The sequence below is a fragment of the Atractosteus spatula genome, chromosome 6 (genome assembly GCF_055471065.1).
Source record: "Atractosteus spatula isolate fAtrSpa1 chromosome 6, fAtrSpa1.hap1, whole genome shotgun sequence".
In the NCBI taxonomy this organism is placed as follows: domain Eukaryota; kingdom Metazoa; phylum Chordata; class Actinopteri; order Semionotiformes; family Lepisosteidae; genus Atractosteus; species Atractosteus spatula.
This window is the reverse complement of record NC_142711.1, coordinates 2,594,156-2,614,941: the sequence shown is the minus strand read 5'-3', so window position 1 is coordinate 2,614,941 and position 20,786 is coordinate 2,594,156. Positions and strand designations below refer to the sequence as shown.

At 41.5% G+C, this 20,786-nt stretch overlaps 1 protein-coding gene across 4 annotated transcripts in view; it reads left to right on the top strand.

Moving 5' to 3' along the window:
• The window catches only part of LOC148831676 (laminin subunit alpha-3-like), a 124,833-nt gene that overhangs the window by 66,398 nt on the left and 37,649 nt on the right, over positions 1-20,786 (top strand). For 3 of the 4 annotated variants that reach the window (XM_088918802.1, XM_088918800.1, XM_088918803.1), the window contains exons 27-41: positions 127-290; positions 422-530; positions 1,597-1,694; positions 4,660-4,849; positions 5,434-5,560; positions 6,349-6,488; positions 8,556-8,671; positions 12,141-12,352; positions 12,737-12,941; positions 13,212-13,356; positions 13,675-13,815; positions 14,103-14,264; positions 16,106-16,207; positions 16,605-16,688; positions 18,910-19,140. In XM_088918802.1, the coding sequence (XP_088774928.1) occupies positions 127-290; positions 422-530; positions 1,597-1,694; positions 4,660-4,849; positions 5,434-5,560; positions 6,349-6,488; positions 8,556-8,671; positions 12,141-12,352; positions 12,737-12,941; positions 13,212-13,356; positions 13,675-13,815; positions 14,103-14,264; positions 16,106-16,207; positions 16,605-16,688; positions 18,910-19,140 (2,226 nt within the window). The remainder of the gene's footprint in view (positions 1-126; positions 291-421; positions 531-1,596; positions 1,695-4,659; positions 4,850-5,433; positions 5,561-6,348; positions 6,489-8,555; positions 8,672-12,140; positions 12,353-12,736; positions 12,942-13,211; positions 13,357-13,674; positions 13,816-14,102; positions 14,265-16,105; positions 16,208-16,604; positions 16,689-18,909; positions 19,141-20,786) is intronic. The other variant, XM_088918801.1, reaches the window with a different exon arrangement.

Below are 20,786 nucleotides of genomic sequence, written 5' to 3'. Positions count from 1 at the left end.
TTTGTCAAAAGGTTTGCACTTGTGAAATACAGCCATATTGAGTGTTAATAATACTCAGGTTTGCTTCTTGTTTTAATGTAAGGTCTGTTACCCACTTTCTCTTTCTTTTTTCTTTGCACTGTGCAGGCCAGGCTACAACAAACACTGCGAGTGCCTCAGCCGGGCAAGTATGTGGTGGTTCTGGAGTACGCCAGCGAAGACGAGGCCCTGCAGAGTGTCACTGTGATGATAGGCGACCAGCCTGCGGGTGCCACTCAGGGGAGAGTCAATATATTCAGCTGCAAATACAGGTCTGGCTGCTGAGTTGGTTGTCACCACGAGCAATTTTCTTTTTTAGTCTACTGTACATTTAAGCTTCAATGCAGGGTGTGAGTTTCAGTAAAATGAGATATTTCAGCACCTGGCTCTTTCTTTTGTCCAGCTTCCTGTGCCGCAGTGCTGCCGTTGATGAACAGAATCGCATTGCCGTCTATGAGCTGCCTCATAAATTCGAACTGCTGCTCCTGGCCTCCACAGCTCGTTTCCTCCTGGTAAGAGCTCGTCTTGATCAGGGCCACACCCTGATTCCAATAAAACAGCATGTTCAGTCCTTGTCCTCTTCTTGGCGTGGTTTTTGGCCCTGGTGTTAAAATTTACTTTTGAGTTTGAGCAGAGTATTTCTTCAGTACATCTACAGTTTAGCTGCTGTAGACCTGTGTCAAGTTTGCCCTTTTAAGATCTGTTTAACCTCCACAATTAGGTGCTTTCACCAGCTCGTTATAACGGTATGTTATTTGGTAAAAACTTTGTTCTTATTTTGTAACAATAGAGGGCCTTACAATGCATTTTATCAGTGACCAAAAAGATATATCCTTCTGTATTTATTCACAGCATATTTATTTCTTAAAAGTGGAATGTGATTTTCTTTGAATATTGAAACAATTACAGGGCATATTAAGGAGATCAGCTGGCCACATGTTGTACACCTTTGTCTAACACCACTCTGCAGTAACATTTATCCCAGGCTCCCTCTGGCTCACTCCTTTTCTCAACCTTCACTTCTTGATTGGAGACACAACCATTTCTGAGCTTACGTCGTTTCAATTTGTGTTTAGCTGGTAAAGTTTGCAGAAGCTGATGCTTTTCATCTTGCAATCTGAGGCCATTATCAGTTACATGTTTAAATCATTTCTGCATGAAGGGTTAAAACACATTTCTGTAATATATATTGGGTGTTTTGATAGGGGATGTTTTAATTACTCCTGTAAATATTTATTCTCAGCAGAAACTTTAGAAATTAAGCAAACGGTTAGTATCACTGGTTTTTCGGATAATGTCCAGAGGCAGCCTTTCCCTTGACACAACTTGCCATATTGTACTGAAGGAGGATGGGATTGCATTTCTTTTACAAAAAGTGGTGCACAGATCTCAAAATGTAGTCAAGCATATCACTGTGATGTACGATTACCATCCATTCCTTTCTCTGCCTATCTGTTTGTGTATTTAAAGTATTGTAATGCCTAAGAAATTTCTAATTTCCTATTGGACTAAGTGTCTATGTGATCATGTTATTTTGTGAGATATTGAAAATATCTTGACCACTCGCTCTTCCCCCAGTACAAGGCTTATGTAGTTCCTGCGGAGGAATTCTCCACAGAGTATGTCAATCCAAAGGTCTTCTGCATTTCCACCCCTGGGCGCTTCTCTGAAGACAGGTAAAGTCAATTTATGAACAGATACTTTCCATAACATACTGCCTGCACTGCTTCCTCAAAGATGAGTGGAGATTTTCCAGTACTTTTGCTCCATAGCAGAATTTGTTCTGAATTGTTTTTGTTTAATGCTGAATTCTGTTCTGAATTTGCTGGAAAGTTTTTGCCAAGGTATGAAGATGACAGTTTTGCTGGAGACACTGGAGAACTAGTGTTGGTGGGAAACAAAAATAAAATTAATATCAGACCGTATTACCATTTTCAAACCATATTACTATATTTCAAAACATGAGTTTGAAGTTTTTCAAACATAAAACACAGTTTGATGATTTAGAATAGGCTCTAATTTGAAACAAAAAAATGAATTTAATTTTGCAAATTAAAATTTTAATTTTGCAAAACGATAAGCATGAACAGAATCATATGGAAGCAAAACTTCTGTTATTCTGTGATTGTCTATTAAAAGAGGATTCTCTGTGCAAAGTAATGTTTTGGATGCACATAATGTGACTGTTTAAAAACCAAACTGATTAAAGTTACTTTGTGTGTGTGGTGAAACCTTTGGCTCCTATTTGTAAAACAGTTACTGTAAGTAACCTCCAATGGAGATTTCACTGCCTAAGTGTATTGAATCTAGGGCCCTTTGTACCTCAAAATGCACTCATGAAATGTAGTTACTCAGTTACTTATGAGCTTTATGAAGCTATTTAAAACTAGCTATTTAAAAACTGAACAGATGTTCTTCAGGTTTGTAATGTTCCTTGAACCATGAAGCCAAAATTACAACATCTAAACTAAATTAAACTCATTAAAAACTAAAAGCTAACGGGAATTCCAAATCAATGTGGAATCCTGTGTCTCCTCCCAAAAGCTAATAGCTTATTTATGTAAATAATCTAAGCACATCCAGCTGCTCCAAGCAGTATGGGAGTGTACTTCAAAGTAAGTACACACTAGAAGGAGACCCCTTAATGAGGGATTGTATTTTAAACAAAAACTCATAATGTGCAGTTGAACCTTGGTCACTGCAAAAAAATCTTTTAAAGAGAGTGACAACTGCTTAGAATAGAGCCGTTGATGGGCCCTATAAAACCAGATAATAATAAAAAAAACATGAAAAGACATAGGAAGCAAGTTTCTGATATCAGATAGCACTTGAAAAAAAGCGCTTATGGTTGAATGATCCAGATTCTGTCTGACATGCTAGTGGAGAAAAAAAGAGATCAGAGTAAAATGGGCTTCTGGAAGACATCAGGATAATGGGCAAAGTACAGACTGCATTACATTTATTTTATTTGGTTCATTTAGGATCATGTAAACAGAATGTGTATGAAGTATGCGTACTAAGATGCTGTGTGGGGCAGTTTACAACAGGGCGATTAATCTGAGGCAGGTCCCTGATTACAGACAGCCCAACACAGGTTTGAAGTCCAAAGAGCAGCTCGTTTACAGGTGGATTTATTTACAAGCGCCGCATTCAGACAAAATGGTAGAATAAACACAATCTTGCCCTACCAGGCTAGTCTTGGGCATGGGGTTTCTCTCCCTTATAATCATGCATCTTTAATTATGCCGCAGGAATTCCCTTGCCCTGTACAGCAGCTGTTAATACAGCCTGGCAGCTTGCTTCATGCCTGGTAACTTTCCCCAAAGGCTTTGCGGTTCCAGTCGGCACACCGGCTCCAGTACTGGCGCAGTGGTTTCGCCTTCCCAGCACAGCAGCTTTATTTCGTCCTGGCTCTCTACAGTTTAAATTTGGTTTCAGTTCGTTCATTCATTCGTTCTGTAGTATCCGAATTGCACCTTAAGAAAGGTGAGCTTATGGCTGACTGTTGTGGAAGTTTTCCACAATACCAAAACTATTCCTCAAAGCTCAAGGAAACTAAACGCGCACCTACACAAGCACATCAAAACCGTTACGCTCTAATTTCCTCTCTGTTTTTGAAAACTAAAACTTCTAGAATTTTCATGAATGAACATTGGCGATTGGCCATCTTAAAGGCATATGCACGATTTATGTAAACAAAACAGCTTGGTTTTCAAATAGTAATACATGTTCCTTCCTTCTAGCTTGAGCTCTGGCTTCTTTCTGTGTTCAGCACTTTTCTAATATGTGCTGGAGCAGGGCGCACAGCTGATCCCTGCTCCCGATATTGCTGGCAGTTCCTGTCCTGGGGAGAGTGACGTCCCTTGTGGACTTGTGTCCCTCGTGGCATAGCAGTACTTGGTAGAGTAAAATTAGAGATGGATTGATTTAAGAGTCAGCTACTGTGCTGAAATGAAAAAAAAGAAGTTTATAAAAGTTTGAAGTACTCCATGGTCACACCCAAATTAATTTAATTTGAACAGATAGGACACTTAGGTCAGTAATACACTATGTTCATGGTGAGATTCAGAGCGAGATGTTATTATTGTGTAGAGTAAAAATCCCCTGGAGACCTTTAGTCGAGCAGTAGAGGAGTTTATTGTATATCTGGCCGAAGAGAAGCACCTTCCCTGCAATTAGGAGGATGATTCTGACAAGGAAAGTTACAGCTGGCCTTTTATACACTTACTTGATAAGGAATACAAAGAGCTTAAGTCTCAAAAAGAAAAACTTCAATCATATTTAAGTTCTATTGCTTAAGCAAACTTCTACTTCAATAATAAGATGTCTATGTAACAGTGTTTTCTAAAAGCAGGTAGTTGCGATTGGTCTTCTACACAGAAAGTTATTTGGAATTTTTTAAAACAAACCTTCTTTGTGTCTGCAGGCCCCTAGTCTTATCAACAGCAGATACATTTAATGTTGCAGCTGGTGTTTTGCTGAACATGGTGTACAGAGAAAGAATTAAACCCTTCAATTGATAAATGTTGATAAAGAAAATCAACTCCTGAAGTTCATATAAAAGGTTGAGCAGGTTTTACCTCCCTGACGCTGAGGGGCACCTTAGTTGATACTGTTTGTCTCATTCTGATTTTTTTACAGTAGGTTCTGCATTCCATCCCAGTACGAACTGCCTCCATCAGCCACCGTTTTAGACGCAGTCAGAGATGGGCGCCTGTCTTTCGGGTCAGAACTTCCACGGTCCTCAGTGCTACATCAAGGCACACAGGGAGGTGGCCCACTGTCTCCTTATAATCCCCGGGGAGATGGTGTACTCCTGAAGTTCCCTCAGGTAACATTTTGCAGGAACGACTTTGTCTTAGTTTAAGTAAGGACCGGATTAAGGATCTTCCAGGCCCTGGGGATTTCGGTTCTGTAGGCTTTGTGGCAGATGTGTTTTTATGCGTGTACAGTGTCTATGTCTATGGGCAGATGGATGATCAAAATTATCCTGAATATTTATTTCTAAAAGCTCCTACTTGCTACGTACAGTATATTCATTCAAGAGGTCTTTGTTACAGTTTTCAGTTTCTATTTAAATAGAGTTATTACTGAATATTTTATTTTTTCATGCCTATTGGATAGTACACCCCTGGGTGAAAAGGCTTTCCAGTGCCAAAATTCTTTCTCAACAACCATGATGGAGGTCAGAAGAATTTCCTCATGTACTTTATTGTTTGGTTCAGCCTTAGGAGGAAAATGTATTTTTGAAGTCAGTGTTTCTGTGAAAAATAAGTAGATTGTGCACTAGCGCACTTGCTGATTTTCTGACACCATGAATAAGCTTTCATTTTCCTTGTGGGAACACAGAACACAATCTGGATTTAAATTAGGCTGTTGCATGTGGTAAAGCCGCACAATGTTATATGTTTGCAGAATCAAATATCCTTCCGCACCCGACTCCCGAGGGAGGGCAGATATGTGTTTGTTGTGCATTTCCGTCAGCCCGAGCACCTCTCGTACGCAGTGAGAGTGCAGGTGGATGGAGGCAGACCTTGGCTTGGTGAGTTCTTCATTTCATCACCAGCTCCTGTTTCAGATTCCTAAAAATAGAGCTGTCCTAGGCGAAATAACAATCCAATAAACTAATGTCTCTCTCAGTATGTTCTTGATTTGTGTTTGTTTTAATGTTTGTTTTGTTTTTTCATTAATTGAGCACACTGTCTCCTTTACTTCAGAACTTGTTTTTGGAATAATATCATTTTATAACCCCTAAAATCTTTTATGGTTTTATGGTCTTGCCTGTGATTTCACAAGCAATTTGCCATGTACTGTACAAATCCAACTGGTGACAATGCTGAGTACTGCAGATTGAGACCGAAAAATTAATCCAACGGTGAAAAAATGGTTTATTTTCACATTGGAATTTTTAAAATGTAAAATGTCTATCCTAGTTAAACAGGAAAACATTCGTGAAGTTGATTTTGTCAAGCGGAAAGTGTTTTGAGTTGGCTATACTGTGGCATGAAAAAGAATAGTGGGCTTTTCCTGAAGTTTAGAGTTGTAGGAATGCAACTGTGCACTGTAAAATCATAAAAGTGCCTCCAGACTCACACATGCAGGATCATGAAGAAGCTAATGATGTCGAGAAATGTGCTTGTCTTCTTTAAAGTACGGATTAATTTTGAGAAACTTGATTTACTGCAGGCTTACAGATCAAAGATATTTAAAGACAAAAATACATAGCAGTGTGCACTTCCTCTGGAGGAAAGCCAGTGCAGATTAAGTTAACATGGTTACACCTGGCACAAATGTTCAAGCTAATCCTTTCCTCTTCTGTACCACTGGCAGGGTCCTTCAATGCCTCTTACTGCCCTCATGTCTCTGGTTGCCGCGACCAGGTCATTGCAGAAAACCGCATAGTCCTGGACGTCCCTGAGCAAGAGCTAGTGCTGACCCTGGCCATTCCTCAAGGAAAGACACTTACGATGGTCAGTCAAAAGGCTTTTGAGCCACTTTCATTCATGAAATCTTCATGGAATGCTCTTCCAATGCTCAGATTACCTGGACAAAATCTGGTTTTTAATTAGATTGAGTTAGTTACTTCTCTAGCCTTCGTTTCTCTCTCTTTCCTCTCACTCTCTGCTCTGCTTGTGTGTTCTGTTTATCTTGAATTGATGCCTTGCCTTTCTATGTCCATCCTAATGAAGATCTCACTCCTAATAATCCAATCTTTCTTAAATATTTATGTTCAGCTTCAAATATTGATGTTGTAAGATGGCAAATGTATTGATTTAATGATTTAGATAACAATTAATACCACTATTTTGCCATGTTTACTGCCTCAAGGTACAAGGACAGCTGTGCAGAGAATGCCCATTGAGTCCTCCTTTCAGACTTGGGTGCTTTTTTAAATTCAAACATCTGGTGAACCCTCTTACCACTACAATCTAAAATTAAAGTAAATACAGTAAAACCTTGATACTCATGAGTTCAGTAGTGGCAATTTCGTCTTTCATATTTGATGACCACTGTTTCCACATTCGCGGACCAAATTTGCCTCTTCGCAGGCTCAGTAGTAAAGTAAATGTGGGCACCCACTTCTGCAGCATCTTCATATTGCAGATCTGTTTCGCCTGACCTGCAGCGGTCTCTGTAATAGAGCCGCAGCTTGGTTAACAAAGAGTTAATGTACGTGTTTATGTAGCAATGCATCACAGGCTATGCTTTATTCAGTTTCTGTCAGGAAAGTGTTAGATGCACATTGTGCATAGACCTATTATCAGTAAGTAAAGCCTGTTTGTGTCTCAGTATTGTGGTGTGAAATAAAATAAATGCTGAATAGCGAAAAAAAACCCTCCATCGTCCTTTAAATTCTCACAGTCTCAGTTCTCATGTGTCTTGCGGAAAAGAATAAGAAAATAAATGATGAGTAAGAGAATCCGGACAGATCGCAGGAGAGTGAGTCTGTTGAGTGGGAAGGGAGTGAGCAGACTTACTGTACCTTATAACTGTGCTTTAATAAACTTTATTACAGTACAGTAGTGATAAATGTATCATAGAAATAAAATCAAGATGTAAAGAATATAGAAAGTGGTTATGCCAAGAATGAAAAAATAACTCCAATACAGGGTAAGCTATAACATATCGTATATCATATATTACAGTATATACAGTAATAACAAATATCACAACAGTGATCCGTCTATGTTTGCACATGCAGTATCTTGAAATATAGGGGAAAGCAATGCTTTTTCTAAGTTTTGACATTTAAAAATACTAAGAATAAGGACCAACATTATTTCTGAAACAGTTAACAGTTATAAGAAAATTACTGTGGAAATGCTTGTTTTGAAATTGCAGATCCAATTTTGTCCAATTTTCCCGTTGGGTTTTAACTTCTGTATTTGTGAGTTCACCGTGTGGGGAGACTTTAGGGTACCCAACCTTTGTGATTACCGAGGTCTCGCTGTCTATGCAGTACTTCAGAATTAAAGAGAGGGTCTCTGTATTGGTAACAGCTCAGGCACGTTTGTGTGTTTTAGCAAAACTGCGAAACGACTCCCAAACTGCACATGTAATGTGAGTGTGCTTAAGGCACGGACAAATCAAAGCTTCATTTCATTCTTAAATCACAAATGCAGTACTCAAAGGCCAGCTCCCATTAGGTGGAAATAAGTAGTGTCTGGCGAACAAAACCCCCCATCTTGTTCTGGGCTTTGTAATTTGCCGTTGTTAGCAGACTCAAAGTCTTGATTTAACCCACGCAGACACGCTTTTAGCAAGTGTACGTATACATGGAGTCACACAAAACAACACCCCTCGATTCAGTGCGTTGATGAGATGCGCTGCACCGGCGGTGTGTGGTCACAGAAGGAAGCTCTTTGCAGCCATAGCTGCAGGAAAACTGACACATCTGCCATACATTCAGTCCCTGGGTTTGGAAAGGTGCATGTACAGTATACATAAAAATATACGCAGTTTACCCATACATGGTATTATTATTTATTACTGTAATTTTGATGCACTGTAATGTTTCCCTTGTTGTTGTGTTTCAGGATTACATTTTGGTTGTTCCTGCAGATGATTATACTCCAGATCTACTTAATGAAAAACGTTTGGATAAGTCTTTTGATTTCATCCATAAGTGTGGAGGAAACAGCTTTTACATTGAGTAAGTCAATGATTTATTGTTTATGGATAGAACGTAAAAAATATAACTGCCCATTAATCTAAAGTGACACATTTTCAAATGACTCAGAGGAAACTGTAATGATAAGGTAAGCAATGATACATACTGTATATCTTTTTATCTGTCTTATTATGGGTCTGTGATAACAGTGTTTAAGATACTTGGAACTGGCCTCCATATTACAGTTACAGTAAATTTAAATTAATATATTGTGGTGTTTGTTCATTCATTGCTATTTTATAGACATTAGAAATAACATAACTGAAATGAAAAGGCAATTGAATTTAAAATACTGAAATGATTACTGAAACTAGGGAGACGAATTGGTACAGATTCAAAAGATGTTTACTTCAAGTAAAAGTTATGGAGTGGCATGAGAATATCTTCCTCGCATACAGACATTTCATGAAAAAAAACATCAACAGTCCTTTTTGTGCCCTCCCTGAGGGACAGAGTTTTAAACAAATGTGTGAGAGCAGGTCAACTTATAATCATGCCCACTCCTGCCCTCCTGCTTAAATAACTACCTCGCCTTCGGAGCACCCCCCTCTTCACCACACCCCTCGTCACCCTCACAGCCGCCCCCGGCCTTGTTCCACATGAAGAGGGGAGGTGCTGTCAGCCCAGTCCTTGCTGTCGTGGATTTGACCCAGCTACTGTCACGAGGGGCCGTGAAACAGGATGAAAACAAACTTCCGCTAATCTGCAGGAGCTGACCCCGTTTATACTCATACCCAATCATCATCACCTCCCTCCTGTCTGTGCATGAACATGAGAGATGGAAATGTAACCCTAGCAGTATGTCTGCCGTGAAACAAGCATTACAAAGGCTATATTAAATACAGTTTCGTTTCTCTGCATCTGCTTAAAATTAGTAAAACATAACTGTGATCTGGTGATCTGTGGTGTGGGGCCAACCTGCAGAACATACCTTGCATATTTTGTGATTTGGACTTGAATAACCACTCAGAAGACTCTGCTTTGTGTGACTTGGACTCTGGTACTAAGGCTTTGTGACTCAAACATAACTATGAATCCTTCTTTGTCCTTTGTATTGTTAAACAATGCTAGAGCTGGAAGCTATCAAGCAATAAAACAAATGGAATGAATTAAAACTGAGACTCATATGAGAAAGTCACTGCATTTTTTTTAGCAAATGACTCACTAAATATTTTCAGCATGACATTAGCCACTAAGTGTTAAATAGAAACCAGTCTGCTGGTTGAAAGCAATACAGCACTGATAATAGCAAAACAAACTAACTGTTGTTCCCTAGTTAAGATATTTATTATGAATAAGGGAAAAATGAATTAAACATTAAAATATGCTGTATGTCAATGCAGAGAAAAAATATAAAGGAAAGACTGAAGTGTAAGAAGCGGTATGCGACTATGAAATAATAAGCAATATAAATATAAACAATTTTAACACATAAACTGTTGCCATCCAAAAACATTTTATTTGTGTTGAAAAAATAACAGATCTGTATATTACATTTTTCCTGAAGAAGATCAGACAGAAGCGATCATTTGTCAAGCTCCTTTTCCACTATCACGACTGCAAACATTGTAACAAACCACTGATTAATAAATAATAGTAATTAATTTCCTGTTGAGAAAATGATGGAAAAATCGATAATAAGCTTTATTTAATATTTGGCATTTGGACAGTTTGAGTCCTTGATTATATAATATATTCGGTATTCTTGTTCAGTAGGAGTACTGTTCATTCGCTCAATGAGATTTTTGACTTCAGATGCTTTCAAGGACTTGAACTGAGGCTTTGGACTGTAAACTGGGAACATGTGACTCATGACTACAACTCTGAACTTGACAGTTGGACTTGTTGTTGAGATTTCAGGACTCGACTATAACCCTAGTATATGGCAAAAAAAATAGTATATTGTTTAATTCTGTGTGGCCTGAATATTTTGTGTAAAGTGTTTGTATATTTTAGGAATTTTTCCATTTAAATAAAAAGTCTTCTAATACATTTTCATTGCTCTACAGCAATATTCACAGGTAGCAGGACTTAGAGGTCTTGACTGGTCTGTCTGCACCTACTGTATGTTGATTGTATGAATACTCTGAGATTATTAGATTGTCAGATGATTGGTTTTTATAAGATGTGCATGTGTAATTTATTAAATATGTGAAATTATCAGATTTATACTAATAAGTGCTGAGTGCTGGATGCTGAGGGGACACAGAATAGAGTTCAATGAAAAACACATTTTATTTATGGGTGTGGTGAAAGTCAAAAAGCAGTCATTTTTCTCATTCACAGACAGGAAAGCTTTGCAGAGAGGGCACCTTGGGTGTGGCCGGGATTCTTTTTAGTGGCACATAGTTCACATCTGGCTCTCTGGGGGATGAACTCTGGCCAGAGTCCTCCCTGGCTCTGCTGTCTGATGTCTGGACATGACTGTGCAGTCCTGTCAGGGCCAGAAGCCCAGATTCAGAGATCATAGAATTTTTCTGTAGGTTGGGAGTCTCAAGTCTGACAGGCTATAAAGAGTGATACCAAAGGAAAATAATATATAATAATTATTAATAATAATAAATAATAATTATTTAAGTTCATAGCCTGAATAAATTTGTGACTGAGCATGATTTGTCTGAAGATATCTGGATGTCTGTAATTATTAGTATGCTTGTAAGTGTCCTTTTTAAGGCCTACTGTATGTTATATTGTTATACTTGGGACATTGAGTATTGAATAGGTAAAATGGTGTTACACGTCATGTTTTGTGGACTTCATATTCTGACTTCTTTGCACATATTATAATATGTTGTTCACGGGGGCCATCTAGTGGTTGTGACTTTGTTTTCTCACTTTCGCAAGGAGCAGCAGCCAGAGATTATGTGACAGTGGAATTGTTTAGTGAGTTTGTGAAAACTTTGGCTTAACCCACTTGGCTATGAGGGCCGACCTCCTGGCCAGATGACGAGGAGGCTGGGAGCCCCCTGCAGGAGTGACCAAGGGGCAGCTGCAGGGGGGGAGTTGGGGTGCAGGTGGGATGCAGAAACATGACATGTGGTATATATGGGAAACTGAGGCAATTACGCCAGGATTAGTTGTGGGCGTCTGCCTTCATCCCTCCCAAACATTCATTAGAACTCCAGTAAAAACAAAGCAAGTTATATGACAACAATACGTTACCTAAAATTTGCAAATACAGTATAAAACCTAAACAGAACTGTTTACTTTCAAATGCTGGATGAGTTTCTCACCTTTGCAAATCAGCTGGGTACTGGGAATGGCTGAAGCACGTCACTGCTGAAATGGTCAAACATTCACAGCAAATATAAAAATGTCCCAGGCAGCACATTTTCAGCCGCCAGCACAGAAGCTGCTATTCATCGCTTTGCCAGCCGCTTTAAAAGTGTGCATTTCTGTTTCACAAACAGAACCTAAAGAACCCCTGTTTCTGCCTTTTCTGGTCGAATAGCCCGGTCTCGTCGTCACCGTTCTGCAAGGACTCTGCGCGATCTCTGGTTGCTTTCTTCAACGGCGGGGCTCTGCCGTGCAGCTGTGACGAGGCCGGTGCCACCAGCCCCGCCTGCGCGGCCGACGGCGGCCAGTGCGCATGCAGGCCGAACGTCATCGGGCGCCAATGCAGCCGCTGTGCCACGGGCTATTACGGGTTTCCCTACTGCAGACGTGAGTACCTCCGGAACCTGCACCTGAGGGGTCATCTTGATACCTGTCGTGGAATACTTCTGAAGCTCCTCCTTCCATGTCATATTGCTGTTAGGATTAGCAGTAGTGACAGCATGCCAACAGATGTGTTCTCAGCACCAGAAAAAACTAAACAGCAGGGAGGATGAACGGTATATTGTTTGCAGTTGCCTCACGAGGAAAGATTAGCTCGGTTCGTGAATGGATTGCTCTTAAAATCTTAAATGTTTGCAACAGCATTTGATCCACTGTAGCCACAGCCTGTAAACTGCATGTCCGAAATGCCTATAATTTTTAGGCTGGAAGTTCTGTATTTTATGGGCCTGTACGAACATACCATCTGCTTGAAACGTGCTCTGCCTACAGCTTGCGACTGCGGCCGGCGCCTGTGCGATGAGGTGACGGGCCAGTGCATCTGCCCGCCCCAGACCGTCAAGCCCTCCTGCGACGTATGTCAGGAGCAGACCTTCGCCTTCCACCCTCTGGTGGGCTGTGAGGAGTGCAACTGCTCCCGCCGTGGGGTCGTCAGCAGCGCCATCACCGACTGCGACCGGGCTGACGGGCAGTGCAGGTCAGCACCCCTGCCACTTGCTCTCCCTGTCCAGCTCTACGGCAGTCTGAGTCTTGGTGTGCTCTTGGGATAATGTCTACAGTGTTCCTGGGGAACATAGAAAGAGCTCCATGTGCAAAACTCAAGGACTGAGTATAATAATTCTCCCGAACAACTTCCGGGTCACTGTTTGTGCCATGGCACAGCATTTAAGGACTTTTTCCTAAAAGCATTGTGCATTTTTAAGTCCAGGATGTAAGGATTTATGATTTGTGGTCTCGCCGGACGTAGATGTAGACCGAGGATCGCTGGGCGGAAGTGTGACGTCTGTGCTGCCGGGTACTACCGCTTCCCGGAGTGCGTGCCCTGCGACTGCAACCTGGGAGGGGCGCGGCCCGAAGTGTGTGACCCCCAGACCGGCCGGTGCCTCTGCAAGGTGACCCTCCAGCTGCTCGGACACTCGGTCCAGAACCTCGGAGAATGAGCCACCATTTCCTTACAGCCCCTCTACTTTACTGGCTGAAGAGCAACAGATCATTTCCAGAGTTCGGATTCTTTTATCTAAGCAGTTTTGTCACCTTCACTAGATTGATGCCATTCCCTTTAGAAGCTGTAAATATTTTTGAAAAATCTGCTAAAGAATTTTCTCTTTCATGACACCGGTCATGAGTATTACTTTATTTGCTGAAGTATTAATACTTTTCTTAAAATGTTAAATGTCTCACAGGTTAATTCGGGTTTTCTTCGTCTCTAGAAAAATGTTGTGGGCGCAAAGTGTGATGCCTGTCGCCCGGGATCCTTCTACTTCGACCCAGCTAATCCCAACGGCTGTACAAGCTGTTTCTGCTTCGGAGCGACCAGTCAGTGTCGGAAGTCTGGGAAACGCCGCAGTAAGGTGAGATTAGTGTGACTTTTACTGGCCGGAGTCTCTTCAGTGGTGGGATTTGTGAATGTCACGTACGGTGTGCATTGTATGCAGTGTCATGACAATATCGTCCGCTGCTGTACAGTCCTGTAAATTCCATGCAGCTAGTTGTTATGGCAATAAAATATTAAAAGAGCTCTGTGGCCAGATATAATATTGATTTATTGTGAAGTAAAACTTTAAAGAGTGTGTGACAGCCTGTCCATTTGCCATAAAGCCTTCTATAAAGTTTTCTAATCTCAGTCGTGTGTTTCTAGTTTGTAAGCATGCGGATGTGGCGCTTGGAGAAGCTGGACCAGGAGGAGGTTCCTGCTGTGTTCAATCCTGCCAGTAACACAGTGGTGGCCGACATCCAGGAGCTCCCAGCCTCTGTCCATGACCTCTACTGGGTGGCACCCCCGTCATACCTGGGGGACAGGGTGAGTGCGGCGCTACTGCCCCTCCGGTACTGGGTGGGCAGAGAGGACGTGAAGACCACTGCAAGTATTTCCATGAGGTATCTGATTTTTCTTGCTCAAGAGCTTCTCCCAGAATTCCAGTGTTGGTTAAGGCCTGCAAGAGGTATGACTGACATCATTTTTAAAGGCAATCAAATACAGTAAAAATGTTGGGAGCAACACCATCTCGGCATTCCTCGGCTTGACAAACGTCAAAAAGCTCTCGACTGACTCATTAGCCAACATCCTTCTTAAATACTGTGTGAATGTCCTTCAGAATTTGTCAACATCCTTTGCTGCCTTCATCATGACGTGTGTGCAGTAATCCTACTAACGGAACCATTTAGAGCTCATTAAAGCTCAAATGGGAGTCAGATAATGGGGACAGTGCGGTGCGGTGGCACTGTGGCTAAGGATTTGTGCCTGTGGCCGGTTCGAATCCCGTGGCCGGCAGAGGAATCCTACTCCATTGGGCCCCTGAGCAAGGCCCTTCACCCCAACTGCTCCAGGGACGCCGTATACAGTAAATGTCTGACCCTGCGCTCTGACCCCAAGCTTCTCTCCCTGTCTGTGTGTCTCATGGAGAGCAAGCGGGGGTAAGCGAAAAGGCAAATTCCTAATGCAAGAAATTGTATATGGCCGATAACGTGATCTTATCTTATAAAGGCATCTCCCCAGTTCTATTTCCAGCATTTCTGAGTGCCAAGTTCCATTTGATAACAGATCAAATTCTGCCAGTTCCCTGCCAGAGTGTAGCCTGACTTACCCAGTGAACAGTAAATTATGATAAGTGGCTCTGCTTCATAAAAAAACTACACTGACTTCACTCATCAAACTCCATTATGTGGATGAGGCTGCAATATGTGTCGTGACAGAAATGGATCAGCATGTAATCGTCAACGCACTTCATAGTCAGTAGACCGCAGCATTCCGTCTGTGTGCTCCGGAAGCGTACAAATTGGTGCCTTAGATTAGGATTTTCTGGGTTTTTGAGGAATGTAGAGTATTTCCCAAACCTCGGTAGTTGTGTTTGCCAGAAAGCTGATGTGGAAGAACTGAAACCAAACTGATGATCTGAGCTATAATCATTTCTAACTTATGGAAAGATGGCCAGCATACAGGAGATGTTAACAACAACTGCAGTTGTATCATCAACACTATTTGTGGATGTTTTCGTGTATCAGGTTGAAGGACCGAGGCGCCAACAGGAGTGCTCATCACAAAGGCTAGCATTCCGCTCTGCTGGATTGCTCGTGCTGTCCAGATGTCAAAGTACGTTAACAACATCTGGACGGCAACATCAGTATCAGCTCCTGGGAGATTATGGCCCTTGACTGACTGAACCGTTTGGGGGGGAACCTTTTTGGGAAGCAGTCCAACACTTTGAGATCCAGAGGTGTCAGAATGAAAAAAGCAAATGGAGACTATCAAAGAGGAAAACAGAAAAAAGATATTTGGTGGCTCATCTGTCACCAAAGGTCTGTTGGTTCACTCTGTCTCTCAGGTTCTCGGAGATAATTTCGCGGCTCGTTCGTCCCTGCTCGCGCTGAAGCCATGACTTCTCACAGTGTAGTTGTGGCTCTCTGCAGAGCCCTGGTGTGAGGCTTCCCTGCCTCCCCCTGGCTGCCTCCCACAGCTCCTGCAAAGACACAAGCCGTTGAATACGGAGGACCTGAGCCGTCAGGTATCAGGTGTAACAAGCTGACTGCCCGTCACAGTGATTAATCCTACTGCTCCACCAAGTATTACTGGTTCTGTTTGCAATTTATGATTCTATTATTGAAATTCTGCTGTCTTTTTTTTGCTTTGCTTTTTTGCTGTAGGTGTCCTCATACGGAGGCTACCTTACTTACCAGGTTAAATCGTTCGGGATTCCCAGTGAAGGAATGAAGCTGTTGGAAAGGAGGGCTGACGTGCAGCTTACTGTGAGTCTTCTTCTCTTTACTATTTGTGAAAGCAAAAAAGTGCGGAATAATGGCACTTCTCAGGCTCAATTACAGGCACTTCTTGACTTTATATGAATTATATTAATTTACATAAATCGGTTTTCACTGTGTCCATTTTATTTTTATTCATTTTCTTGTAGTTATACTGCACTGCTTAGCTCATGCCTCTTGTAGGTGCCTTTAGGTGTAGTTGTAGTGACTTTGCTTTTTATTAAACGGGTGACTTTAGAAAATGGGTGACTTGCCAAAAATGATTTATGGTCACTCAACAATGAGCTGCATGTTATGGGTTGTTGTTGTGACTTTTAAAAAACAGGAAGATATCTTTGTGTTTTTAAAAATAAATTGTCTGAATTTTTTGTTATTTATTTAACAGGGGCAGCAGATGACATTAGTGCATCTTGACCCACAAAACCCCTCACCTGATAAGCTGTATCAGGGTCGAGTGCAATTGGTTGAGGTAAAGTAATTAACCCTGATATTCATTGCTCTGATAGAAACAATCTACAGGTACTTAATGTAGTTGCATTAAAGAAATATAGGCTAGTAGTAACAGAGGTTGTAAGCAACATAAAAACGTAACGCAACGTAAAAAAATATTGTTTTTCAAAGATTTTTAACATTAACATGCATACATTAACCCTCTGCTGTAGCAATGGGGGTAGGCCTGCTCTCTCTAACAAGGTTCAAATAGTCAATCAGGATTGATTTGGATGATCAAGAAGTAGGGGCTCTCGCCTGGCACAAGCTTCAAGTCCCAACTCCTGCGGACTTCTCTCTCTTCTCCCTGCTTCTCCCCTTTCTTCCTCTCCCCCCTCCTTCTCTTCATGTGATCTTATATTGTGTGTGTCTGTGTGGCATCTTGACAATCATTAATCTGCAGCTTACCTACAGTAGGTATACTAAAGTAAACTTTACAATTGTTTCTGTTCAAGGGACCCCCCAGACCTCAGCAAACATCCTCTCTCCTTTGACTGTTTGAAGTGTTTACTCTTCCCAGTGTCACAAACTTTATCTAAACTCTAAGAGACACTTCTAAGTCATCTAAAGCTGTAACAATATAATACATTTTATTTTCAACAAATAAACCATGTGTGTAAGGAGTATTTCTCAGAAGAAAATAATATTGTTTTCAAGCAAATCAATTCTCTTTTTCCCTCATTTTCCATGACTTCACTCGTGTCTCCTGTGAATGGTTGTTTTTGAATGAATGAAACAACAGAAGGGAATGTGATTGTACAAGCTTTCTCAAGAGAGGTTTTCCTGTTCTGACTCAGACTGTTCTTGTGAACACTAGTTTTTCTTGTGCATATTGTCTTTATCATAGCATTTCAAAAGTGGAACAGCTACTGAAAATGCATTTTTCGATACATACATGAGCTTAGTGGAACACCCATAAACCTTAGTGAATTTCTACCCCCAAGGAAAAACAACGGAAATCATCGACTGTGTTTTACACGGGTGCCTTCCAGAACGATCAGATCAGCTTTTCGAACATGAGACATGTGAAAGTCCAGGTCACCTCAGTGATTGGGAGTCTAGTTATTTTAAATAACTGAGAGGAGGTTTGAGAAGGTGTTTGTCAAAAGAGCGACCAGAAGCTTTTGAAGATGGCAACCAAGAGATTTTTAGAAAGTTGTGTAGTCCCCTCAGTAAAACACAGAGGGGAATCCCATTATGTATAACAAGACAGCATAGAAAGACCAAAAGATAAGCTGAGATAAGTGGCAGTCACTCTGCCTCCAGAGAAATTATGACTTTTATTGCCACTAGTCAAACAGGGAACTGAACTAATGCACATAGGAATTTCAACTCTGATTTTGACTGGTCGTCATTTGAGCCAGGAGATAAAAGAGCAGACAGGAGCTGAGGGCTGGGCAGTGGACTGCGAAGTTGAAAAGCAGTTCTGAGATTCTGGGTGTAATATCTCAAGTAATCAAGGTGCTGCTTCAGGGAACAGGTTGAACCCTATGGTCAGACTGTTACCACTGGGGTCTTGGCTTCATCATCGATCAGCTGGGAATGGGATTCCAAAGTCGTCATGATACAACTCCCGTAGACAGTCAGGATTCTCTCGACTTTCAGCAAATCAAGGGTCTTGCCATGATGTGAGTGACAAATGCAGTGCTCCCTCAATCAGGACTAACTGTCCTGTAAGGTACAGGGGATCTTGTAGCATTTATAAATAAATGAATGGGGAGAAAGTGTTTGCATTACTCACATGTAATCAAGCCATAAACTGGGTGTGAATAAAACTGGAAAATCTGTTTTGTTGAAATACACCACCAAGGGATTCATCACCTTGACAGCACATTGGAGCAAGACAAGTGACATGATCGAGCCCTTCAGTGTTCTGGTGTGGGTGCTTCCTAGATGATCTACGGTTATCGTTATCTTTATCAGGTGTTATCAAAGCTTTTGTCCGTCCTCCACTTCTTGCTTTCTTTTTCTGTTATGCCTGATTGCCACACTTTTTTTACTCTAAAACCGGTCTTATCTAATTCTGGCTGCCTGTCACTAACTAAACATCAGGTACCCAAAGGGCCTTAAAAGGACCTTATCTGCATGATGCCCTGGTTGTTGCACTTTTGTACACACTCAAAAAAAGAGGCAAGGCAAGGTAAAAACACGCAGCTACCGGCCCGAGGGGAACATTCTGCAATTAACTATTTTTATTTAAGGGCAATTTCCGGCACGCCACCACGAGCAGCCCCGTGTCACGGGAGGAGCTGATGATGGTGCTGGCGGGCCTGGGGGGCCTGCGGGTGCGAGCGCTGCACTTCTCCGAGAGCCAGCGGCTCAGCCTGGGAGAGGTGGGGCTGGAGGAGGCCAGCAGTTCCGGGAGTGGGGTGGCCGCCAGCGCCGTGGAGGAGTGCGCCTGCCCGCCCGAGCTCCGCGGGGACTCATGCCAGGTGGGTCCCACCGAGCTGGTCATCACTTCCGGGGCCGGGCGGGGCCCCTGACGCACCGGGAGCCACCGGGAGCCAGGGAGATTCCCGCAGGCGCTGGCTCCAGACAAGCCCGCCACTTAAAGGCGAATGAATTGCGTGTTCAAGCTGAAATTCCTGTCCTCAACGACAGATCTAACCTAATTTATTGAGCATGAAAGACATAAGAAACTGTATTTACCACATGAGCTTTTTCACTGCAGTCCCTCTTGTACCTCTTATTCCTTTGTTTTGTTCAGATGCTACTGTTTTCTCTCATCTGAAGCAGCATGAATTGCTCCCTGTTCCTGGCACATACTATAGTACATACTGTACTAGAATAGCGAATCCCTGGTTATCTGTGCCTTTCACATGAACGTTCTGTGGAACATGATAAAACTTTCTTTGAGACTCACAATTTGATGAAACATTTTTTTTATTAGAGTTAACTCTTTTCATTTTTAAGTATTTAACAAAATTTATTTTTTTCAGTTTGTTTTAATTCTCATTTTTTTTCTTGTGTTAATAACATGCAACGTATGGTAAACAGATAACTGTTTTCTTTTCATAGTTACATTGTTCTAGTTATGGATCAGATAACTCCCAATGTTCCCTGCTGAACAGTATGTTTTTTAAAAGGATAATTTCCCAAGATACATACAAATAAAGGAAGTGGACAATTCTTTGTTAGACCATTCGCTTTTCAGAATTCTCTTTTTTACGGCTAGAAGAGATGGCATGGTCTTATTTAGAAGTTTTAGATGCAATTAAGAACTTATACACTTTCCTAAATATATACTAATTTTACAAATGAGCTAAAATAATGTGCTTTCCAGTGATGTGAACTGTGATTGTATACGTGATTTGTATAGTCATTTTTGACTCTAATCTCTTGATCTTAGATTTATAGGCCCTGCGGCTCATGTGTAAGTAAGCGCAACACACCTTGTTGATGCAGAAGACAAATATATGTAGCCTCTAGGGAAGTGGTGTACCAATCCCCACCCTTTCACGTAAAGTACAAGTTTGTACAATGTGACTAAGGGTGAATACTGTACAGGAATCGTCTGGCTATGTCTGACTGCATATGGGTGGAGTTGCATGCTTTGTTATTGTCTTATGCTGCACCTAAGCAACCTTTGGTTTGAAGTAGCTGTGTTTGGCAGTGATATCGCAATGTTTTTGTGCGTGTGTAACATCCAGCAAGTTGCTGCAGCGGACCTGAATCAAACTTTGAGAGGAGGAGCTACCAGAGACTGCGGTGTTACCTGTGGGTTTAAGAAGGGGGCTTGAGTGCAGGAGAGTTATTTTAATTGAGGTGAAGAAGAATTACATTTGGAAGATGTGGGGAGAAAGGTTTGGGCTGAAAAATTGGAGATGGCTAGTGGTCTGGGCAGCAGTTTTAGTCAGCTGTGTGGCACCTGAACAGCAGAGGATCTTGTTTCCCTCATTAGATACTTTTGCAGCGAGTTCAGTAAATCAGGTAATGTTTGGAAAAATTATTTCTACATTACTTTACAATTGTATAGAACAATTCACTTATACTTTCCTGTAATCTGTTGCTTTACCCTTTTATTCATCTCTGTTTGTGATGTACTTTACATTTAGTGAACTTCATTAATCTTTAACAT